This window comes from Dryobates pubescens, chromosome Z (genome assembly GCF_014839835.1).
Source record: "Dryobates pubescens isolate bDryPub1 chromosome Z, bDryPub1.pri, whole genome shotgun sequence".
Classification (NCBI taxonomy): Eukaryota; Metazoa; Chordata; class Aves; order Piciformes; family Picidae; genus Dryobates; species Dryobates pubescens.
Genome location: NC_071657.1, coordinates 8,525,109 through 8,550,755, shown reverse-complemented (window position 1 = coordinate 8,550,755; position 25,647 = coordinate 8,525,109). Strand labels below are relative to the sequence as shown.

General features: G+C 38.5%; 1 protein-coding gene and 1 non-coding gene across 2 annotated transcripts in view; both read left to right on the top strand.

The window, feature by feature from the left end:
- Positions 1-23,726, top strand: part of IFT74 (intraflagellar transport 74) — a 40,117-nt gene extending 16,391 nt beyond the window's left edge. Inside the window, exons 8-19 of the mRNA XM_054178731.1 lie at positions 114-252; positions 2,242-2,304; positions 3,238-3,381; positions 4,697-4,737; positions 5,949-6,028; positions 9,450-9,503; positions 12,192-12,289; positions 13,384-13,510; positions 17,061-17,224; positions 17,881-18,006; positions 21,147-21,207; positions 22,990-23,726. Of these exons, the coding sequence (XP_054034706.1) occupies positions 114-252; positions 2,242-2,304; positions 3,238-3,381; positions 4,697-4,737; positions 5,949-6,028; positions 9,450-9,503; positions 12,192-12,289; positions 13,384-13,510; positions 17,061-17,224; positions 17,881-18,006; positions 21,147-21,207; positions 22,990-23,105 (1,213 nt within the window). The 3' untranslated portion in view covers positions 23,106-23,726. The remainder of the gene's footprint in view (positions 1-113; positions 253-2,241; positions 2,305-3,237; positions 3,382-4,696; positions 4,738-5,948; positions 6,029-9,449; positions 9,504-12,191; positions 12,290-13,383; positions 13,511-17,060; positions 17,225-17,880; positions 18,007-21,146; positions 21,208-22,989) is intronic.
- TRNAF-GAA (transfer RNA phenylalanine (anticodon GAA)) lies at positions 10,824-10,896 on the top strand. Its single transcript has one exon. It is a non-coding gene; the product is annotated as a tRNA-Phe (tRNA).
- Positions 23,727-25,647: the final 1,921 nt, after the last annotated feature.

Sequence of the window (25,647 nt, the reverse complement as noted above, 5' to 3'; positions counted from 1 at the left end):
GTTTTGTGTTAAAGAATAACTTCAGTGAGGCTGAAGAGATACTAGAGTTTGAAACAGATGCTTAAAATAAACATCAACTAGTAAAAGTTACAAAAGTCTTCTATTTTTTTCAGCACTGAAAAGTTAATTCAAGCTGTAGAAGAAGATATTGAACGTGAGAAGGTTGTAGCAGATGACATTGTAAAAGACATGTCACAGGCAGATCAAGCTAAATACATGGAGATGAAGGCTGCAAATGAAAAGCTCTCTCAGGTTGGTTTATTTCTTACCTAAAATGTTTCTTTGTCTGGCTCTATTGGTTCCAGGTGCAATTTAAATATTAAAAACCTTGAGAACAAGTAATTAAATTAGAGGACACAGTCTCAAGCTGCGCCTGGGGAAGTTTAGGCTCGAGGTGAGGAGAAAGTTCCTCACTGAGAGTCGTTCGCCGTTGGAATGGGCTACCCAGGGAGGTGGTGGAGTCACTATCCCTGGAGGTGTTCAAGAGGGGATTGGACGTGGCACTTGGTGCCATGGTTTAGTCATGAGGTCTGTGGTGACAGGTTGGACTTGATGGTCTTTGAGGTCTCTTCCAACCTTGGTGATTCTGTAAATTTAAAAAGCTAGCTGGTGTCTTAAATCAGTTGTAAAAGTGCCTGAACAAATAAGTAGAGCCATTTGCTAAACCCAAATACTTTGCCTTTTTGTATTTTTAATTTTAAGAACAAATGATGGTCATAACTTTCCCTTTAAATTTAGGAGCTGATACACATATTTTGAAAGCTGCTGTACTGCTTATCTGTTTCATCAGGTGAATAAAGAAAGCAAAAGGGAAAAATAACCCCTTCACTTGAATATGAAGTTTTCTTCCTGTGTACAGAAGTCAATCTGACTGGGTTTTTTTGTTGTTCTTGTTGTACATACAGAAACATTAAAAAACTAGCTGGGCTTTGTGAAATTGTTGTCACTTCACTAATTATAATCTTAACAAAAGCAGTAAGATTTCTAGGTTTTTTGGGATCATCTACCTTTAGGCATAAAGACAGACAGTTTCTCTGTGTAGTCTGTACTGACAGATGGGCATCTTTGGAGCCTGATGCTTCCCAGCTGTCTTAAGCTGAGCTGCATCACTAAGCTGGGCTTACCTGTCTATTTCTGGACTGTGAAGAAATTCTGGTTACTAGTTCACATTTTCAAATCTAACTTAAAACCTCTGAAGTAGAAATGATAACTTTCACCCTCATTGTTATGTGCCGAATTGCACATGACAATGATAGGGTTTACTGTTGAATTGGATGGTGAAGCAGAGTCCAAGGGCAGGAGATTTAACACATGGGTTCTACACATTGGCCACAACAACCCCATGCAGGGCTACAGGCATGTACACAGTACACAGTAGCTGGAGAACAGCCAGGCAGAAAGGGACCTGGGGGTACTGGTTGACAGTAGGTTGAATGTGAGCCAGCAGTGTGCCAAGGTGGCCAAGAAGTTCAATGGCATCCTGGCCTGCATGAGGAATAGTGTGGCCAGCCGGAGCAGGGAGGTCATTCTGCCCTGGACTCAGCACTGGTTGGCCACACCTGGAGTCCTGTGTCCGGTTCTGGGCCACTCAGTTTAGGAAAGATGTTGAGATGCTGGAAGGTGTCCAGAGAAGGGCAACAAAGCTGGGGAGGGGTCTGGAGCACAGCCCTGTGAGGAGAGGCTGAGGGAGCTGGGGTTGCTTAGCCTGGAGAAGAGGAGGCCCAGGGGACACCTTATTGCCATCTAAAACTACCTGCAGGGAGGTTGTAGACAGGTGGAGGTTGGTCTCTTCTCCCAGGCAACCAGCACCAGAACAAGAGGACACAGTCTCAAGCTGTGCCAGGGGAGGTTTAGGCTAGAGGTGAGGAATAAATTCTTCATAGAAAGAGAGATTTGCCATTAGAATGTTCTGCCCAGGGAGGTGGTGGAGTCATCATCATTGGAATTGTTCAAAAGGAGACTGGATGAGGCCCTTGGTGCCATGGCTGAGTTGTTTAGATGGTGTTGGGTGGTAGGTTGGACATGGTGATCTCGAAGGTCTTTTCCAACCTGGTTAATTCTGTGTTCTGTGTTCTGCATTCTGTGTTCTGTGAAGGTAAGTGGGTTGTATCTGACTTACTTGGAGAAGCTAAACAGAGTCTTGTCTTAATTTTTTTGTTGTTGTTATTGTTTCAGAACAAAAAATATAATCTCATCATGTAGTAATCTTTATCTGATTTTTAAAATTTTTGTCCTCTTTAGGAACTGATGGTTCAACAGCAGGAATTGGATGCACTAAATGTAAAAGAGGAGGCACTCAGAGCTGTAAGTATGATAAGAAGTGACATGTGTACCAGTCTTTGATGATGTCTAGAGTAAAAGTACAGTAGAAAAATACTTAAAATATCCTCCCTAAATGTTTAGACACTAAAGTATCATGCCCTAGAATGGGAAGGTACAGCTGCCTCTCTTTTTTTTTTCCACAAGTAATTAATTTTTAGTCAGTTTTGGATAAAACTTGGTTTTGCTAGATGCCAAGTGCAACATTATCATAACAACGGTGATGTTTCCCAGCTTGCGTTACTCAAACGTTTCAAATGTTTGGTGGGACATTTGATTGATTTGGAATTACTCTCTGAAGATAAAGATGAAATTGTCATTCACATCCTTAAGGAATTGTGACACCTAATTTTTCAATGTGTTTTCAACTTGCAGGATGTGTGACAATGATTTTCTTGTTGCATGTTCCACTTCAAAAGCAATAGGCACTTACTTAAAGCTGTACCTGCCAAGGTACTTTTATCCCACATGCGTACATAAACACACACTTCTAATATACTGTCCTATTGCTAGATTGAGAATTATCTCATATTGGGTCTTTCTTGGATAGAAGGATCTGTGAGCTGAAATTCATATATGTGTTCAGGAAGTGCAAATTTTCAAATACCACTAGACATTTTTCCAGCCCTTTCAAATACTGTTCATGGTTTGTGATCCCCTAACAATGATGAAGTAGTAAATCTGCTCAGAAAAATGATCTGAGGATGAACTCACAAAGCAAGAGGTAGGTGACTGGGATGTTCCAATCCAGAAAATGCAATATTGAGAATAAAGGTTATTCTTTGTACTAACTTGGTACTGTTTGTAACAAATAAGCTTAACTTTCAATATATAAAATGTTGCTTATCTAAAGTATAATTTCTGCAATGCTCTCTTGCTATCTGACAATAGCTAGTAGGGGTTTGCATTTCCCAACAGGAAATAGCACACTCCCAGGTGAAACAGGACGCTGTGCAGCTGTATGAGAAGCTCCATGAACTCGAGGAATGTCGAGATCAAATGATTGCTGAGGATAAGAACATGGAATCTCCACAGGAGGAAAGAGAGAGATTATTAAAGCAGGCAAGAACACAAAAGTGTTAGCATGTAAAAGATTCTCTGAGTCAGTATTTTAAGGGATGATGATGTTTGAAAAATATTTGAAAATATTTGAATCTTGCCTTATTTTGCTCTTTAAGCAGCAAAAATCATCAGCCAAAACAAAATTGGCATAGTCACCTTTTCAGATGGTTGATATGTTCCAATTCATCAGCCATGGGGAAACTGATCCTACTGCACATTTCTATAACATGACTTTATACAGTATCCTTTTAGGGTGTGAATGCATGTACTAATACAGGAACAATTTAGTTAGTTTACACAGGTCTGCGTTATATAACTGTCTGTATATGCTATATGGATTATTGGACTGAAAAACGTGTATTGAGAAAGCAAGACAATATTTGGGAGACATATTGCTTGTCTTCAAGGATTAGAATAGAATAGAATAGAATAGAATAGAATAGAATAGAATAGAATAGAATTAACCAGGCTGGAAAAGACCTTTGAGATCATCGAGTCCAACCTATCATCCAACACCATCTAATCAACTAAACCATGGCACCAAGCATCCCATCCAGTCTCTTCCTAAACACCTCCAGTGATGGTGACTCCACCACCTCCCTGGGCAGCCCATTCCAATGGCCAATCACTTTCTGTGAAGAATTTCTTCCTAACATCCAGCCTAAACCTCCCCTGGTGCAGCTTGAGACTGTGTCCTCTTCTTCTGGTGCTGGTTGCCTGGGAGAGGAGACCAACCCCTACCTGTCTACAACCTCCCTTCAGGGAGAAGAGACTGACCCCTTCCTGGCCACAACCACCTTTCAGGTAGTTGTAGACAGCAATAAGGTCACCCCTGAGCCTCCTCTTCTCCACGCTAAGCAATCCCAGCTCCCTCAGCCTCTCCTCATAGGGCTTGTGCTCCAGACCTCTTGCCAGCTTTGTTGCCCTTCTCTGCACATGTTACAGCAAGTCAACATCTTTCCTCAACTGAGGGGCCCAGAACTGGACACAGTACTCAAAGTGTGGCCTAACCAGTGCTGAGTACAGGGGCACAATGACCTCCTGTTCCTGCTGGCCACACTATTCCTGATACAGGCCAGGATGCCATTGGCCCTCTTGGCCACCTGGGCACACTGCTGGCGCATGTTCAGCCTGCTATCAACTATACCCCCAGGTCCCATCGTTGGACAATGTGACAGCAAGTTGATTATTTCCTATGCTGAGTTTTTATTTTTTCATTTGTATGGTGAACGAAGAAACAATTTGGTTTTAATTTTTCTTTTTCACGTTTGTAGATTTTAATTCATATGCTACAGTTACATCTTCTTTCTTACAGGTTAAGGATGATAGTCAAGAAATAGCAAGCATGGAAAGACAGTGAGTAATCCCATTATGATGTTGTTACAAATTGCATTTACACCATAAAGATAGACAGTTGAATTCCATGACATTTTTCTGTGGATTTCCAGAACACTGCCACATTTTCAAGACTCTGCTAGCCTTCACCTTCCATAGAGAGGAGAAAATGTTCCTTCTTTTTCAGCATCTGTTCAGAGAGATGGGATACTAACATCTGCATAATAAGATGCTTCCTATCCTTTTGATCATGCCTTGAGAATATATATTGGTGATAGTGCTCGCATAAACTTCTTCAAGGCTGAAGAAGGCATTTGTGCATCTGGGACATCTTTGAAGTTGAGCTGGCATTATTCAGCAGTCACAATTTCAGAGTTTGTTCTGTGGTTCTTGAAACCTAAAAGTTGCAAAGGTGCTTAGAGAAAGTTCAAATCTAAGAGCATTGCTTCTTGATTCTTGGGTACTGGGCCTTTCTGAAGATTTGGCAGAAACTCTGGTCAATGTTATAATAAATAATAATGTTTTGGGAAGTGTGTGGGGGTAAACCAGTGCAGTATTTTTGTGATTTTTCAGCCTTTTGATTTCTCTCCCTTTAAGCAAAAATTGAGAAAATTCCTGAATTCTGTGAAAAACAGTTTTAAATTCTGTTGAACAATATTTCCACCTCTAATAATTGGTTAATTTTTTAATGGATTGATATCTTTGGTTAATGAGTTGCTTAACTGTGTATTTTGAAAGAAACAATAAGGGACTAGTTTATTTAGTTATTTATGTAGAAATGTTCTAAAGCAATTCCCTGTCTCACTTTGATTGTTTTAGTTGGTCATTTCTTCGTGGATTTTAGTGGACATGTGTGTAATTTTTTAAATTGCCTTTTAATTTCTTTAAAAGAGTACAGTTCCTTGTTGCATTTGACTGTGTTGTGCCTCAGGAAAGCCGCACAGCAACCAGCAGAGGGCTTAGTTGAGTAAGTTAAGAACTATCAATGACTCAACAAAAACTGTTTCTAGTAAGACAGAGCTGCTGTACTTTTATTAGTACATCTAGGGACTAAAGTGACAGGTGTGTTATACACACCATGTATAATAGCAACAATCCTGATAGTCCTTTGGTTTTGGTAAACTTAGATTTGTTATTTTTATTCTTGATTTTTCTCTCCATTTTCTTCTTTAAAAGATATAGATTATTTTACTACACATTTTTGAGCTTGCATTTCATTATCTCTTTGTCAGGTTGACAGAAGTAAGAGAAAAAATAAACCATTTTAGAAAGGTCATTCAACAACTTGATATGGATCTGGAGAATCATCAAGGTAATACGAGTTGAGTTGCAGCAGACTGTGTAGATCTGCCTCTATAGCACATATTGTTATGGATATTAGTTGTCTGAAACTTGTAGCCTTATGCAGATGTCTATTACTCACCATCAGAAGATTTTGTGTCTAGGGGTGCAGGCTTCTCCTCTCTGATGTGAGAAAAGGGAAGGACTCACCTTCAGTAGCAAGTCCATGAAGTTTGTATTGAGTAGTAAAACTACCATACAAAATAATACTACAACTGTCTAGTTTTCTGTCTCAACGTTATTTTTCAGGACTACTTGAGGTATAGAGGTTTCTCTTAGTGGCACAGTGTTGCAGAACCAGCTCAGCTTTAGGAAAGCTTTTATTTATTTTACCCTTTGCGTGACCTGATATGCATCAGTGAATGTATAATTGAGAACACTTAATGATAATGTGCAAAGCAGACAGAATTCAGTACTACTTTTATCTGTCTTTGGAACTTCTTGGGTTGATCTGTGCAAGAAGAGTTTGGGAGCTTTGTGTAAATGGCATTAGCTTAGAAATTGTACCTCCAACAGACATCTGTTGTAATACATTAAGCTAGGTTAGGTTGGGGTTTGTCCGAGCACTGGGAGTTATGGTCCTGGAGGAATTAAATTAGTTTCAGCCTCTGCCCTTAACAGCTGTGGGAGATTCTCTTTAAAACAGAAATTCATCCCACAGGAAACTTTTTTGATTGTAACAAATCTTGTTTAGATAGGAGTTAGATAAATCTGTGCATGGATTCTGGAAAACTGTAACAAGTTACTTGAAATCTTTAGGATTGATGACTTACTGTATATGTGTCCTTTTTTACTTTATACCTTTTTCTCAGGTGATCAGTGTAAAATTTAGCTCTAAATTTCTTCAAGGTGAACAAGTATTTCTAAAATTGACCTTGCTTGATACACCAGTTTCTCACCTTTTGTGTTACCCTAATATTTGATGTTTCTCCAGATGTTTGATTATTTTTGTGCAAAATAGTTTATTATGCCTGTTTTATTAGATGTCGTGTTTCCAGATAAATACCATTGCCAACTTTACTATTCTGCTTTAATTTCTTCTTTTTGATTTGGCTTGCAACTCTTTTTTTCTGTCTTTGGAGAAATGCAGAAGGTAAGAAATCAGTTGCTTTTCACATTTTGTAGCTAGATTTAGACATGCAGTCATTCATTGCTGGACTGTGTGTCTTTCACTGTTTTAGACCAAGCCCTCTGTTGAAGAAGAGGGTTTAAAGGATATGTAGGAGAAGGCACATGCTCTCAGTGTATCAGGAGCAGCCAGGGTATTGGGGATAAAGTTACCTAGTGGTAGCATAGAGGGAATTAGACCTCTTTGTCTAACATAGAGGGAATATAGATGATACTAATAATGAGTAGCTTTAAGACGCAGAAATTTAAACTCAGACTTCTTAAATGAAAGGAGAGAGAGTCACAGGCCACTCACATACCTGTTATAAATCAGCATCTTGGAGAGTCTATGAGATTTCTGAACTCCCTCCCTAGTCAGCTTACTTTTTCCTCAGTATTAAACTGTGCATTACAAAGCATTTCCAAAACTTCAGCACCTGAAGATTTAAAGTTAAATGTAAGGTAAAATAGCCAGTGAAAAAAACGAAACCAAACTCTAACATTACAACTAAGGACTTTTTTAACATTTCAGGATAAATATTTCAGTGCTAGAAACATTTTTGAGCAGGAAAATCAAAATAAACAAACCAAAGATAGAAATAATTGTTTTTAAGTTTCACTTAAGAAAATCTAAATAAGTCAAAAATTCACCCACTCAGTATATGTTCTGTATATGGAACATCTGCCATATGTGGAGCACCTACCTTATAAGGAAAGGCTGGGAGAGCTGGGTCTGCTTATCCTGGAGAAGAGGAGACTAATTGGATGTCTCAATAATGTTTATAAATGTCTAAAGGGCAGCTGTCAGAAGGATGGAGCCAGACTCTTCTCAGTGGAACACAGGACATTCCATTTAAATGTAAGGGAACAATTCTTCACTTTGAGGGTGCCAGAGCACTGGAAGAAGCTGCTCAGAGAGGTTATGGAGTCTCCTTTGCTGGACATGTTCAAAACTGAACTGGCCATGCTCCTGTGTGATTTACTCTAGGTGATCCTGCTTTAGCAATAGGGGATGGACTGGATGATCTTCAGAGCCCTTAGCATCTGTGACATTAACAGTTACCTTTAACTGATTAGTCAAAATCAACATTAATTCATGATGGAATAGTATTAACACCTCACAAACTGCATGAGAGGCTGATACTGATGTAAATCTGCCATATTTTAAAGGAAAGGTTATCTCTAAAGATGTTTTAAATGTTGTGGTCTTTTATTTCATGTATTTCCTTTCTTTAAGGACTTGGCAGATTATGACATGCCTGCTTCCAGGTTCACAGCAACTAGATTTTGTTTAAGAATCTAGTGGAGTTTCTAAGAGTCTAGGCTGAGTTGCCAAGTATTGCAGACTTGCCGTGCAAAATGAAAGACAGAGTGCAAGAAGAAACAAAGCCACATCTGCAAGGAAGCTGAAGCAGAATCACAGTCCCTTAGGGGCTCACAAATGTTCTTATTGTTTGTGTATACTAGATAAAAAGGAAAGCATGGGGTGTACAAGTGAAAAGACCTGCAGAAATTTGCTGGCTCATTTATATCTGTATCTATTTCATTCTTTTTCTGTGTATTCTTTAAAGTTGCAAGATTATGCTTAAAATTAGCCAATGACCAAGGCTCAGAGAATTAAAAATTTAGAAACTGAAGGTTATTCTTAGGAGCCTACACATTGTCTCATCTTCTTGAAACTTGTGACAAATATATCAGATCTCCCACTTGACTTGTGCATTTTCGTTAGCATCTATTCAGTAGTTGGAATTAAGATGGAATGAATTATGTATTGCACATTATTTATTACTCCTAACACCACTGTAAAGAAAGTGGATGGATACAATCTTTTTTTAAACTTATTTGTAGAATTCTTTCAGTGCATCTTGTTTTCCTGTACCATTGATTGTGCAGTCTTCCTGTTTATTTCCCTGAGATAGTTGCAGTGTTGCTTACTAGCTGCATTTCCTTATGAAAAGTCCATCCTAATACATGAAAGTGGCATTGAGATGGCCTGTGTGTTAACCAGAGCTGCAGGGAGTTTTAACTAACCATAATTCAAGTCTTACTCTTGAAAAATTCTTTCCTTTAAACTGTTCTAATAATTAATAAGCTGATGTATTAACCTAATTATCTTTCTTTTTAATGTAAGAGCATGTTTGACATAGTTGAAGTGACTATGTGAAATGATGCCCTGGTGTTTCTGGGCATGTAGGGGTTTTATTTTAAAAGCTGATATTTTGCCTTCCTAAAGGAATCCAGGACTGAGACAATATGAAGTTAAATCAATGCTATTTCTCTTGCAGGAGAGGAAAATTGGAAATACAAGGAGCTGAAGAAGAGGGAAGAAAGCATGGACAGTAAGTTGTGTAATATACTGTGTATTGTATTGTATATTGTGTTACTAATTTAGTTAATTTAGAGCTGGAAAGAACTGGTGTCATGATCTTTGCATAAAGTTTCTCTGATCTTCCTCAGGACAAGTTATCTGATATCTTGAGGCTTATATGACAATAACAAATATTTAAAAGCCTTTAAGGCTTCTATTGGAACATTAAAGTACTTGGGAACACAGCTGTATTTTATGAACACAAAGCTGAAATTAACTTTAACATTAATAGAAACAAAAGATTAAAAGCAGAACATCAAAATGGATATTGGGTAATTCTTTAAAACTCAGACTTCTCATACCTCTTTATTCACAATGAATGATACTAAAGCTTTCTTCCATATTAATAGGGTCTAATGTTGTAGAGACCTAAGCAGCAGCTAACTGTGGATGAAAACATAACTAGTTTTAAAACATACACTATCTCTAGTATACTGTAGTAGGCAGCTTACAAAAAAGCTTGGTCTGTTACTCAGCAAAAGAGGTAAATAATCAAAAATCATGCCATGAAGGCCAAAGTATGTAATACCCTTTTAACAGTGTCTCTAAAATGTTCAATATTACTTATGGCTAGCATGGTACTGAAAGAAAGGTCTCAGCTGCCAATAAGGAGAGATGAATAAAAGCATCCCGAGAGAGTTTCTGCATTTTCCAATTACATAATTTCCTGAGAAGCAGAAAGGCAAAAACTGTCTTCATGTTGATTTTCAGTGTGAATACAGACTAGGAAAGCAGAGCCAGATGATCCTTATGACTTTTTGGGTCTGCATCTGCCTTTCATCAGAAGATACTGATGTAGTTCCAAAGCTGTTTGAGATTAACGAAGAGACCTGGGGGCACATGCATGAGTCTTAAAGATGGGAAAAGAGTATATATGATGCCTGTCTTGAAGAAGAGAAGCCAGGGAAATAGAAACTAGTCAGTAAAGTATCCATTTCCAGAGAGATTGGGGGGGGAGAAGCAAACAATTTATAAATTTTATAGAAAGAGGAATATGAATAACACTAATATTGATTTGTCAAGAATAAGCAACTGATTTCCTTCTTTGTCAGAAAAATATTGCAGAATAAGGGAGAAGCAGCAGGTGATGTATACTTCAACTTAAGGACATTTACTACTTTCTCATAGTGTTCATCGAAGACAGTTGGGGAATTGTTGTCCATTGTTAGCCTACAGTGTGCATTTGACTAACAATTTGTTAATGATAAAGGTCAAGATGAAAGGATGCATTGAATGAAGTTTTGCAATGTATTGGATGATCAGGTTAGTCAGTATTTTTGTTAAGGGCAGGGCTGAAGTAGCTCAGATGGGAGAGCATTAGACTGAAGATCTAAAGGTCCCTGGTTCACTCCCAGGCTTCAGCAGTGTTGTTGTGAATGGTTTTGCCCATTGGAATGGGCTGCCCGGTGGAGGTGGTGGAGTTGCCGTCATTGGAGGTGTTTAGGAGGGAGGAGACTTGATGGGGTGTTTGGTTGCATGGTTGGGCAGGCGCCCAAGTGGTGTTCTGCTCAGTTCTCTCAGTGGCAGGGGAGTACACTGAGAGGAACAGGAGAACCCACACCATCAACAATTGGCTCAGGGGATGGTGCCAGGGGAGGAACTTTGGCTTCTTTGATCATGGGGCAACTTTTACAGCACCCGACCTACTGGGTCCTGATGGGGTGCATTTATCTAGAAGGGGCAAGAGAGTCCTAGCACTAGAGTTGGCAGGGCTCATTAGGAGGGCTTTAAACTAGGTCTGAAGGGTGTGGGTGAAGACATCGGTCCCTCTGCAGAGGTAAGAGTAGGGCACAAGGTAGGGTCAATTGAGAGGTCGGGAGCCCAGCTGCAGTGCATGTACACCAATGCACACAGCCTGGGCAATAAGCAAGATGAGCTGGAGGTCCTAATCCACCAGGGCTACTATGATATAGTCGCCATCTCAGAAACATGGTTGGTGCCATGGGTTAGTTGTTTAGGTGGTGTTGGATTGGTTGATGGGTTGGACGCAATGATCTTGAAGGTCTCTTCCAACCTGGTTTTTTCTATGTATTCTACGTATTCTGTGTAAAATGCATGAAAGTGCATGGCACATTTGTTAACATTGAAAACAACTGTAGCAGACCCCAGCCACAGACAGTAGGACAGTTACTAGAATGAACATAAATTAGAGATGTAACAAAGTGTAATCATACAGAAAGAAAGATGTTACTAGGTGAATGTTGGTCCTTACAAGTGTTTGGCATTTACTTGGGCCCTTAGAGATAGTGAGGTCACCTGTTTCCTTTATTTAGTAGCCCATTTTGAGAGCATTCAGAAGAGTGAAGACTAACAGCTACTGGAACAAGCGTTCAGAAAGGTGTCAGAAATGATGGTGATGAAACTTCTTTCTCATTGGGTGGCAGCCCTCACCTAAACAGTGTCCCGAAAGGTGGTGAGCTCATGGCGTTAATCAGTCAAATATATGTGTCTGTGGAAAAATTGTCCTCTCTTCCATTCCAGCCCCTAAGCTGAGAAGTTTTAAGGACTCCACCACCTGTCTCCTAAATAAACTATTAAAGTAACCTGTTTGAAATTGTACAGCTAGGCAATTTAATATGAAGTTTTGGCTGGAAATAACAAGGACTTGTGCTGTACCCTGCAAATAGCAGCCTTCTGTATTGTGTTTGTTGATCTGTAGATTTTCTTAAGACTTTTGAAGAGGTGAAGAATCAGGAATTGGAACGAAAGGCCCAAGTAGAAGCCAACATCGTTGCGCTCCTGGAGCACTCCAGCAGGGTAAGTGCACAATTCCCTCCTCCTGTGGCAAGCTAGGAATTTAGAAGGAGAAATGGATAAAGAAGGATGGTGGCATTTTATATTTACCAGTCAGTGTTTGCATAATAATCTCTTAAAAAGATTAAACACTTAACAATATACAGCTGAAGTTAAACAGAAAACAAAACAAAACAAAAAACCCCAAACAATAAGATTTGCTGAATTGAATTTTATTTCTGGGAAAAGAGTTGTGAATATTAGATGATGCTTGTGACCAGAATAAAAGAAATGTTTGCATAATTGCTGTAACTCACATCACTGCTACAATGAACATTATTCCATTCAGGAGAAGTATTTCAGAGCACTGCAAATAAAACTAACTACTGCAGCATTTTGTTTACTTGGAGTCTGTTCATGGGTATTCTGTCATTACTGTCAAGTAACTGATAATATTCCAGTGGTCTCTCTGATCTATTAAAGTCATGTCTAGAATACCCTGATGTGTAATATTTAATGTAAACACTTCAGAAATTGTTCCCATTTCCCATCTGCCTTTATGTTGTTGGTGGTAGTTGGTTGGTTTGGGATTTTTTTTTGATGTTGTATTTTTTGGTTGGTTGGTGGGTTGGGGTTTCTTGGTTGGTTAGGTGGTTTTGTTTGAGTGTTTTGTTTGTTTGGGGGGTTTGTTTAAAGGCATAGCCCCAAACTGCCTCAACATTCAAAACATTTTTTCTTTTAACATTCTTGGTTCTCATGGATTTATTTTTATTTTTTTTTAGAGAAATCTTTCAGATGAGTAATACTTTGAATATAGCACCAGTTTAATTGTCTTCAAACTCTTTGTAATATACCATAAGGTATATTTTAGCAAGGACACTTGAGATCAGTTTGTATTTTTGTGTCATCTTCACTGGCCTGTCACATCTTTTATCAGAAGCTGGTAGAATGAAAGTCATTCACATTTAAATCACTTTAGGCTATTTACAGTATGTTCAGTCATTGTAGCAGAAAAGCCAAGCAATAGACAATCTTCTAGGACAGGAGAGTTTTTCACTTGTCCAGTGGTGGCTTCAAAGATGCAGCATGTTCTCACTGTTGTTATTGGTAACACACAGAATGTGAACCGTTTGAAGCAAATTTCATCTGTTACCAATCAAGAGCTGAAGATTATGCAGGAAGACCTCACTTTCAAATCAAATGAAATGCAGAAATCACAGAGCACTGCTAAGAATCTGCTTACAGGTGAGATCAGAAAAGAATTTTTTAATTCCCTAAAAAAAATGAAAATCAGCGGAGTTCTTACACTGGTAACAAGATCAGTGATCTCCATATAATAAAATACAGCAGCAAGTTGACAAATTGAAAATTTTGTGGGTAAAAAGTTATTTATATTCCTCAGCAGTAGTATTACTATTATCAGTAAATGGCCATTTTCCTTGCAGAGTTACATATTAAAACTGTGCATTTTAATACATGGGTATACAGAGTTCTTTCAGGCACAAGTTTGACTTACTAGTATTCATATCAAAATACATGTTTTTCACAGCCTTAAAACACTGTATTATAAATTTAACCATAGACTTCCACAGTTATCTAACCATGTATTATCTAAATGTAGTTCTTAGTGTCACTTACTTTGGCTTGTGCTTCTCTAAAGGGCTATGTACCATGGGAGAATAACTGGCAACAACAGTGAATAGCTCTCAAATTGTCAGGCCTCTATTCTGCAAAGTGAATATTCATTTTCACTTCATTTTGAAAATAATCAAATGCTTACAATTAAGGATAACAATCTGCAGGAACTTGCCTTTAATTTTAAAAAGCAGTCTGTTCTGGTTTTTGGTGGGTTTTGTTTTTTTCATTTCCATAACAAGTATCTATTTAGTTCTTTATTTGCACTGCTTATAGCGGAATTGTTCTCATAATTCTAAGCCTTTGCCAATATCATTATTGGTTGAGCAAGCCTTTCCTTGTTTGTTTGGCTGAAAGGAAGGGGCAGGAATTAAGAACCATAAATCATTTTCTTAGATGGCTATTATGTGCTGTGCTTGGCAGTAATTTTCAAAATAGGAGGCTGTGTTGTAACTTCAAAGTAGTTACGTGCAACTAAGTTCTTATGGACAAAATGCTACAGAAATTATTGTTCTGTGTTTGAACATTTAGTGTTTAGTTGTCTCAGAATACTGATTCTGCATTTCTAGTGTATTTTGAAAAGCTGAGCCATACATTACAACTTCAAATGCAACTTTTTGTTCTTTCATGTAAACACCAATTCTTATTTTACAATGTAAGGATGCTCTGGAACCACCTAGCACTGTAGAGGCATTATTGAAAGACATATTTCTTCCTTCTCAAGGGAGAGAAGTGAGTTACAGAACTAATTTTCAGAAGATCATTTGAATGATTCATAAGTAAGTTTCTGAAAGCAAGGAGTCACTGTGATAAACTTCTGCTTCTGAAAGCAAGTAGATACTGTAATAAACAACTGAAGATTCTTTCAAAAATACAGTGAAAGTTCAGTTTGCACAAAGTTCTTCCTAACCCTTGAATTATTGCACAGTCATCTTCAAGATTCTTTTGCTATAATGAAAATCTGGATTTCCATATTTCCTTGCCATAACAAAGATATAAAAAGTCCACCAGCAGAACCCTTGAGGGGAAAAAAAAAAGGAAACCATGAAGAGTAAACAAAAGTGCTGATGGCATAGTTTCCCAAAAACATTTCCCTGGGTTGCTGTAGTTTGGTCTGAGAACTTGCCGCTGTGTACACACTGTGGGCTAGACGCTGCAACTTCATGGCATATCAGAAGGAACTGGGCTGCATCCTCTTCCTGTCTCTTTCCCTGGAGAACTTGTAAGGTTTTTTACTTTTGAGTTTTTGTTTTTTTTTTCATTGAGGCTATTGCTGGATAGGGATGAAATTCATCTCTTTCAGATTTTTCCCTTTTCCCCAGAACCTGTGAGTAGACAGTAATAGCCCATTGCTGTCCCACCATAGTTTTTATCAGTATATGGATAGAAGAGTGTAAGAATCCTGTCTGGCTTTTTGACATTTATGTAAAATGAATCTCCTGTAAAATAAAAATAAATGACCTATAAAATAAATCCCAATTAGTCAACTACTCCTTATTCTAGCATTTCAAAATACAAATATTAGAGCAACTGTATAACAGCTGAAATGCTGTGGTTAGGCCTAAATAAATCTTTTAAGAAAATCTAAGTGGATTTTCTGCTTTTTTTTTTTTTACTGGTTTTAATGTTAAAGCCCTGATTTGTTGAGACTGGTTGTCTTTAAACCACAGTGCTACATGAACATGAGAAGTGGAGCTGTGGTCTGTTCAGTCCTATGATCAGGATCTGACATTGACCAGTACCAGAAACTTCAAAGTTAAACTATAGGCAGTTGTGAAATATTGTACTGTACACAAAAATGTTTGGTTGTCTTTTTGTTACTTGCAGGTTCCTAAAGAAATCAACAAAGCACTCTGTAATGAGCCAGAAATGTTGATTTAAAACAGTTTTTCAGTCTAAAATATGGCACAAATATACAAGAGGAGAGATCAGTACCAAAAGCTTGATGTGACAGGGTTTTGATCAGTTGAGATTTTCCAAATTAATTCCACTAAGGAAACCATACCCTTGGTTTTTGGAAAGGTGAACTCTCTCTGTCACATAGGCACATCAGACCTCTTCTGTTGTAAATCTCTGTACTGCCTTGGTTGAATGGGTGGGGGTTATTTCCTACCCTCTATCCAGGTGGTCAGTACAAATCTGAGTATGAGAGCAAAATGCAGTGTATGCTAAGAGACCGTGCCATCTCACCCCTCCCAATAGCCACTTTGCCTGATACTTTAGAATGCAGAAAAAAACCCAAACAAACCCTGCCTTACTCATGTCATTCTTCTGAGTTAGGCACAGCTCTGAAGCATGAGATTGCATAGCCATGTGTTTGTGGAACCCGAAGAACATACACTGGCAAGGCTACAGGTTAGAAAACCATCCAAAGAAAGTCTGGACCACATCTAGACCTTTCACACTTATGGTGGATAACTTTACCCCAAAACTGGATCAAAGTCTTATTTTTTTTTATTTTGTGTATCTTTAATGTCTCTCCTCTTAAGCCACTCATGTCTGAACAGTTTCAGTCTTTACATCTCTTTTCATATAAGAATCCATTCATACTTCAATCCATTCATACTTCTAACTCCTTTAATTACATGTATTTCCTTTATTTCTTTCTAATGGACTGTCAGAAGTAAATGCTGTATATTGCAGCACGTGCTCATTTTTTGAGCTATGCCAGTTCTCAATCTGTGGAGATAGGGAAGTGGTTTCCTGTACAGAGCAAATGTTTATGCAAATTTGGTTCATAAAACTCTTTATCTTATATAAACAACCTTAAAAAAAAAACCTCTAGAAAGCAAACAAAAATATTTTTTACAAAGTCTACTTTATTTCAGTCAGCTTTTTGTAAAGTGTCACTACAGCTTTAACTTTTAATTGATTGATGCTCCAAACAGCTTTAAAAAAAAAAGAAATAGCATGATGTGATATAGACAATCAGCAGATTTTCATTAGTCTTCTCTCACAGAGTATAACACAGTCATTGTAATACAGGACTCTGACTTAGAGGATGGTTGTAAAGATCAGTTTTCTTTCTTCCATTCACGTTAACATTCCCATCAATGTCAGAATCAGAGAGATAAGCAGCAGCTGTAGCATAAACCTTTATATACTGGGCAATGTATTATAAAATGAAAAGTACAGTTAATTATTGTATCTGGTGATCTAGAGAGTCAAAAACTACAGATGGACCTGCAGAAGATGGAACTCCTAGAGGGCAAGATGGTTGACGAACTGGCTTCTCTTAAAGAGAAAATTGAACAAACAAAAACAGAACTGGAGGTCTATAATAATTTGCCTGCTCTGAAAGCATCAGGAGAAGAGAAGAAAAAGGTAATGAAAGGAATGAATCCCTGGAAGATAACAGGATTGGTGTGGTTTTGAGCATCTGGTAGAGGGGAATCAAGGCTGTGACTGGAAATCCTGATTGATAGTTGAAAACTGGGATTGCACACAGGTGCAAATGAATCCAAATGTTTCTCTTCTTATATATGTACCTTATTAATTGAGTTCACATAGAAGGCTACCAGCTGGATACCTTTTAATAACTTCCTTCCACAAAATTTCCTATTTTAGTGATTCATGTGAACTTTTCTTGCTGTAACACATGCCAGCCCACAACTTTGAATTTAGCAGTCTAGCCACAGAATTCAACCAAGAAATAAAAATCTATCCTGTGTATGTTTGCTTTAAGACAAAATCTACCTAGAGCACTTCCCATTTCACAGGCAGTGAATTTCTTTACAGTTCTTAACATCAGCATTCCCACCTGTGCTGATGCAGTATGGTCTAAGCCTACAGCTTAGTCATAAGCATCTAATATTGTCTTTAGGATAGAGCACACATAGCAAGAGAAAATCCTTGTGAGTTCTTTATGCATATGATCTTGTTCTGAAAGGAAGAAACAGTAGCATCTTGAAAGGTGAATCAAAATAATTTGTAGCCCATGGCAAATGGAATTCATCCATTAATTGTTTTTTTCCATCTAGAGGCTCCAGGATGACAAAGAAAAATTAACAAAACGTAGCCATGCTTTCAAGAAAATAATGGAAACCTTGAATACAGAGTATGAGGCACTGAAGAGAGAGCTGCAAGAGAATGAGACACATGCTCAGGTATAGCTCTAGCCACGAGTTGACTCTTCAGTTGTTTCTAGCACAATTGTTGTTTTCTCATACACTTGAAGCATTGTAGGGATACAATGGAAATGGTTTATTACTTCTCAGAGAGTTTTCAAAGCTACTTGTTGTGAGTGCATAGCCATATTTTCTGTTTTAAAACAAAAGTTAATGTCATGCCAATAAATTCCTTGTAAGCTTTGGATTTTCAAAGTTCCTATGTAGAGGTCCTTCTGAGCTTAAAAACTGTGTGAATCTTTATATTAATCTTGCACAGAACTCTCCCTCTTTTGCACTTCCTTTGTTTGAGGCGCTTTGGGGACCAGCTTAGAAAGAAACTACAGGGGGGGAAATGTCACTACTAACCAGATAAGAGGCCTTTTGCTTTTAAAGTTATGGTGCAAAGTTTTTTCTTACAACCTGTGCTATTAATTCCATTTCCCTTTTTTCACCACTGCTCCTTGCAGACCACTTAAGTTTAGAGTTTGTTCAGTCTTCTTTAAACCCAAGGAACCTTGGTACATGAGTATGTTTACATTCACATTTCAAAACTGAATCAGGAAAGAAGATGTTTATAAACTCTTGAGCAGCTTTGATTCCTCCATTATAAGCATCCATAAATTGCTGTCATTTTGGCAATAGAACTTTACTGGCACATGGGTTTAAATGCACAGAAGGAAAATGGATAGCCTCAAAATAAGCTGAAAAATTGAAAGTGATAATCTTCTCTACGTTTTACTGCTTTTATTGTTTCAGATTGGTGAGATATATGTCCTTTAGAACTGTTACTTTTTTCTAATTCACCTAAGAAATGAAGGTGATATTTGTACATGTTTAAGTTAGCTTTCTTCTGGAGAGAACTTTATGGAGCAGATGAGAGGAAGTAGCTCTCAATAAGGAGGTAAATATAAACCTTCATAACTCTAGGGTGATGATATAAATCCCCAAAGCTGTATGCCAAAGTGACAGACTTCAGATATTGTCTGGTTTTTTTATGCCAAAATCAGGTTATTATTCCTAGAGATTATGTAAATCAGAAGTGGATACCTAGCCAGTGTTAAGATACTTGCACAATGGTCCTAAAACGTTTATATAAAATGGCCATCATAAATCATTCCTCCAGTTCATTATGCTGTGGCAGGTCTGTTTCAATCTGTGGCAAAGAAGATGTGTGTATTTGCTTTTTATGTCATGAGCGTACATGTCATGAGGTATTTCTTAATGTACCTTAATAAAGGTACATAAAATCTTAAAACAGCCAATTAGTTGATGTGCACCAAGCATATTGAAGCACAAATAATGTTTTATGTTATCTTGAGCATTTGGTTGATTTTGCAAGCAGCCTGTGTGACTTTTTGCCTTCAAGGAAATACTATAAAAATTCAGTGACAGTTTCTGTAGACTGCAGTGACTATTTCTGGGGTCAGAGTGGCTGGAGAGCAGCCAGGCAGAAAGGGACCTGAGGGTACTGGTTGACAGCTGGCTGAACATGAGCCAGCAATGTGCCCAGGTGGCCGAGAGGGCCAATCGCATCCTGGCCTGTATCAGGAATAGTGTGGCCAGCAGGAGCAGAGAAGTTTTTCTGCCTCTGTACTCTGCACTGGTTAGGCCACACTTTGACTACTGTGTCCAGTTCTGGGCCCCTCAATTTAGAAGGATATTGAGACACTTGAACGTGTCCAGAGAAGGGCAACGAGGCTGGGGAGAGGTCTGGAGCACAAGCCCTATGAGGAGAGGCTGAGGGAGCTGGGATTGTTTAGCCTGGAGAAGAGGAGGCTCAGGGAAGACCTTCTTGCTCTCTACAACTACCTGAAGGGAGGTTGTAGCCAGGAAGGGGTTGGTCTCTTCTCCCAGGCAACCAGCACCAGAACAAGAGGACGCAATCTCAAGCTGCACCAGGGGAGGTTTTGGCTGGATGCTAGAAAGAAGTTCTTCACAGAAAGAGTGATTTGCCATTGGAATGGGCTGGTGAAGTCACTATCCCTCGAGGTGTTCAAAAAGGGATTGGATGTGGCACTTGAAGCCATGGTTTAGTTAGTCATGAGATGTTGGGTGATAGTTTGGACTTGATGATCTCAAAGGTCTTTTCCCACCATATTGATTCTATGATTCTACATATCAGACAGTATTTTACACCTAGACTCCTTTACCAGCTGTGTTGCATGCAGCAGTATCTACAAAGTGTCTAATTGAAAATATAACTAGTGAGAAATAGCTTATCTTGGAAATAAGTGACTGCCGTGTTTGCTGTGAACTAGTGCACCAACTAACGGAGTCTTCACTGCAAGACTGATTTTGAGTAACAAAGCAGCTATTTTCATATCTTCTAGCTTAAGAATAAGCTTTTCAGTGAAATGTTGCTATATTCTTTTTAATTCATTACCTTAGTTTCCACTAAACCTTTAGTCTCCAAATGATTTTCAGGTTTTGCATTTTAAAAATAACATCTGCATATCTTGAAATGCAGAACCTTGAACAGTAGCATCAGAAAAACAAATATAAAATTGTATTGTAAGGAAGCAGCCATCGATATAATGTCCACATTAGCTTCCTGTTGATGCTGAAAGTATTGAAGAAGTGCCAGCACTTAACCCACACTCCTACAATCTTCTTGCTGCAGCACTGTTCTTATCACAGCTTCTGGCATCAGACAGGAAACTTAACTATGGAAGTAAGGAAGTTTCTTCTGTATAGTTCCAAGTCCAAGACAGTGTCAGGAAATATTGTATCTTTGGTGATTTTAGATCTTAGTGATTTTAAGAAGAGATCATTTAAGTGATATGAAGTATAATGAGGATTAGTATCTCCATGCAGCATTCACCTTTTTTACTTCTGACTTGCTTACTTGTTTCCCTGTGACATGTCTTGAATTCCCATCTGATTTTTTCCATCTACCATTGTGGCTGCAGGCAGTACTTTGATACACAGCTGTATGAAGTGCTGAATTGCATGCAGGTTAACCACTGGCAGCTTTAACAATTATTTTGTTATTATTTCTCATGTCTGTGGGGGGTTTTGTGAAATAACTTTGACTATATCAGGTAGCAGGAATTGATACAACCGTTTTGAGAGATTCCTGTGTAAAGGGGGTGTGTAATAATTACCCTTTTCATTTTTGGCTCTTTTTGTATTTTCAGCTCACGAATTTGGAGAGGAAGTGGCAGCACCATGAGCAAAATAACTTTATGATGAAGGAATGTATCCTTTTCTTTAAGAAATGCAGTGAAATTCTTGCAGTGTATTAATTGAGGAAGAAGTCTGTTTCCTCCAGCAGAGCAGGACAGGATGGAATGGGGAGCAGGAGACAGGGGAGGAGGTGAAAGGCAATGCTTTGCAAATGTCTGGTTAGCTGATAGGTATTATATATAACAAAACTTGCATGTGTTGTCTGAATCAGCTACAGGGTCTTAAAGCGCAGATTTATCTTGCAGTCTGGAGCTTTTCCTGTTGGGTTGGCTTTGCCATTAAGTTTTGTAGGAAGGTCATCTTTACATCTAACGAGTCTTGCTAAAGGTAACCAGCGAAAGTGGTTAGTGGAAGTCTGTATAGCAGGGTGACTTTGCTTGATGTTCTGCAGTTCTAAACCACCATAAATATCAGTGGTAAAAAAGTAAACAACAAAATATATGCATTTAATGTATTTCATATCAAATAAAAGAGGATTGCAGATTAGAGGAGGGAAATCAGATAAATGTGGTAAGATAGGACAAGGAGATGATTTAGCTCAGAATGGGCTGGAATGAGGGAAGTACACTGTAGCTCTCTAATTATGTGATGCTAATTAAAGCATTACATTCCATTGCTTGTATAAGACCTTCCAAAGGATCAACAAAGTCTTACTTGTTGCAGGTGATTTTCACAATGAAGACTTTGAAATTAGCACGAGCAGTGAAGTTTTTTTTTTATTAGAATTGATGTTATTGTAGAGAACTTTGCAGGGCATAATTGCACTTTTATTTTATATTCTAGCAACTCTGAATTCTTTGCAGTAATTCAGCTTCTTTACAATGACTTAGGAAACAGAAAATCTGAGGTCTCAAAGATACACCAAACCACTGCTGCATGATTATAGTAGTAATGTAGCTGGTAAAAGTGACCGCACAACCAGATGGTATCATCCCATGTTGTGTGTGGGACAGTGGACATTGCTACATGTCTCAGAAAATGGCACAAGAATGCCTTTCAGGCAATTCTGTAGTAACTTAGCCAGCAGAGGGGAAAAAATAATTTACAGGATGTGCATGTAGTGTCATCTTTGTTCATATAGTAAATACCATATTTCTCGGACCTGGTAAGTACTCTAATCTTAGAAAGCAGTTGGGGAAAAGCTCTTGGACAATGTGGTGTGATTGAAGCCACCTGCACTGTGAAGAAGGCTCTGCAGGAATGCTTTAGGAACGATGTCATCACTGAAAGGGTTGCAGGCACTGCAAAGGGCTGCCCAAGGAAGTGGTTGAATTGTCATCCCTGGAGGTGTTTAAAAGATGCGTAGATGTGGTAGTTAGTGACATGGTTTAACAACAGACTTGGCAGAGCTAATTTTAAAGGTCTTTTCCAGCCTAAACAGTTCTGTGATTTTATCAAGGGAAAGAAAGGCTGTGCTTTCCTGGACTGAAACTTTTGCAGCAGCACTTCTGAAGTGCCAGACTGTATGGGTCTGAATATCTGAGTGCCTTGAAATGGTGTAATTTGCAATGTATCAATGGGCAAAGTCTTCTATGAGGGACCTATTGCCATATATGTGAAAACAAAATTGACTCAGGCATATCATTGTCTTTATTTTGCCCTCCACCATTCTTGGCACGAGATGGCAGCTAGTAAATTGGTGTACATCTTTTAGACCAGATTGGAGTTTTTTACATTATTTGCAACCCTTGACAGTTTTCACAGAAGGAAGCTTGCTGTGTTACGGTTCCCTTATGATCTCTAATTATGCTAATATTTATACTGGCAATTAGTTTCCTTAATTCTTTTAATCAGTCATAGCAACAAAAAGTCAGGAGAGTGACTACCAGCCAATTATGAAGAACGTGAGAAAGCTGGTCACAGAATACAATAAAGCTCTCATAGAAGCTCTGCAGAACACCAAGAACTGAACCCAGGCACTTCCTTCCTGCCCCAATGGACCAACAATGAGAGATGTGCACAGGCAGCATGGCAAGCTGGGCTACTGAGCTCATTCCCTCACCCCTACAGATACTCTTAGAAATATTTTTCCAAGTGTTTAGAATTTATGGATTTTAATAGTAGCCCTCATTTTGCAATGCTGAAACATTTTAGACTTAACACCTCTGAATTGTTGAAGCTGGTAGAAATAATAAGGAAATACTAACAATGACTGTAAAATCTTCAGAACACTTGAATGAGGCCCATTGCTTGGCTGCACCTCAAATGTGAAACTTCAGTCTGCATTGACCAATGAATCTCTAAGTGTCTGGTGGTCTGAATCCCTGCCAAAGAGAAAAGGAATTTTCCCTGAATAGGAACTTGCCTTGCAGGCTGTCATACATGTTGTTTTAAATGGCATGTGTAGCAAGATAAGTGGTAGTATCAGCATACCATTCGTATTTAAATAGCCATTTATAACAAGTAAGGAAAACATCTAAAGATGACAAGCACCCTTGTAAGTCAGAATTGCTTCACAACATGGTCTTACAATAAAGGCAAATGTACTATGGATCTGTCAGCAAATACTCATTTCCCAATGGAGAACTGATTAGCTTCCTTGTTTCATATTTTTTTTAATACAAGGAGAGAACTGGGATAGAAAGTAGTGAAACAGATAATGCTGATCTTGTGCAGAGCATTTAATTTTTGTGGTATTCACCAATAAAGGAAATAGCAAGGAAAACCAATTGTGCTTTCCTTCAGATTTCATGCTGCAGTGTCATGGGCAACCTCTGTTTTGACAAAAATGCATGGAAAGAGATTCAGCATAGAAAAAAACCCAACAGCACTGATGCAGAAAGAACACTGTGCTTTATGATACAGAAATCTCAGAAAATGCCTACATAAAACAACATTTCCATGTATATATTTCCCCTCACATTCCACATTTGATGTAATTATAAGCTACCTATTGATAATTTCCTCCAACTGGTATGTTGTAAGATCAAAGAGGGAAAAGCACAGTTGACCACAGACAGAAATTTGAGGGAGACAGTAATCTACCCTTAAATAATAGTAATAATAATAATAATAACCACCCAGTGGGGTCTGGATTTACAGTTGTTCTGATGAGGAAGATCTTTCCAAAAATACTTAAGTAGAATATATGCTTCATGTTACAGAATTGGAGTAGACAATGAGACAGAAAATACGCTGAGTCAGTTAAAAGAGAAGTTCTGCATTTTTGTCACTGAATTTCTGCAAATCTGTGATTGTCATTTCGAGTATAAAGAGGTAGGTAAACAAAGAAATCCTTGCAGAGAGCAGTGCTTCCAAATTCAGCATAGCAAATGCTGTTGCTCTGTGTATTTATGTCTATGTAATACTGAGAGATAATGGAACAGGATTTCTATAAACCAAGGACTGTTATCTAGGGGAAATTCCCACTAATGTCTCTTCCTTCCTGTTGAAGTTTCAGCTATTCCAGAGAGAGTCCATTATTTGCTGAGATAAAGTTGAAGTCTGATATTCTCAGCAATCAAACCATCAGCCAGAAAGATCACCTCCTGAATTCCACTTGTGTGACAATAACATGTTTTAATGAACAGTGGAAAAAAAGCTGCAGACTGGATAAACAGGCCTGCTTTAAATTTGCTCTCACTCCAGGCAGGGGATGGTTTTATTCCATGGTAGAGATTCTGTAAGGTAGCATGGTAAAGTTCAAAGTCTTTGGGTGTGTTCTCCAGGAGATGCCTGTCATAAAAGTCCTCTCTCCAGGTTTCTGCCCTTCTCCTTTGTTGAAGGAAGTGCAGGTTCCCTGTTTCTGCCAGAGGACCTTATCAGTCATTCCTTCTTGTAACATCTTGTGCTTGTGATTTTGGATTATGGTTATAGTACCCATGGCTGAAAAGAACTGCATGGATTTTAAGTGGTGAGGTGTGCAGCAGGCATTTAATCTCCCTCTAGAAGGTACTAGTAACTAATTCCCAGTAGTAAGCTGTGTAAATTGTATCCACATCTAGCTCCCAAAGTCTCCATGAAAATAACCTTTCCTTTAACTCTTTTTATCTTCTTGTTTGGCTATTTTAATACAATTTTAAGTAGCAGACAACGTGGCATTTTGTCACCAAAGTCCCTGTGTGTGTAGGTCAGGACACTTAATTCAGCAGCACAGGGCTTTCTACCCAAGCAGTCTTTTATGCTTCTACTTCAAATGAGAGGACATTAATTACGTGGCAGCATCTATGAGATGGAGAAATTGGAAAACTTTTCTGGTAAGAGAAAGCCTTCAGCCTGCTGAAAATACTCTACCTGACGCACCCCAGCATGCTGTTGGCTGCACATTGTTGTATCTTGGTTAGCTTGCAGTCCTCCAGGAAGGATCCCAAGGTGCTTCTCAGCAAAGCTACATTCCAGCCACTCAGCCCCTGGAGTGTGTGGATGTCTGACTTCTTCCTCCCCAGGGGCACAAATATGCATTTATCTTTGTGGACACATCTTCATGACATTCCTGTTTACCTGTTTCCTCAA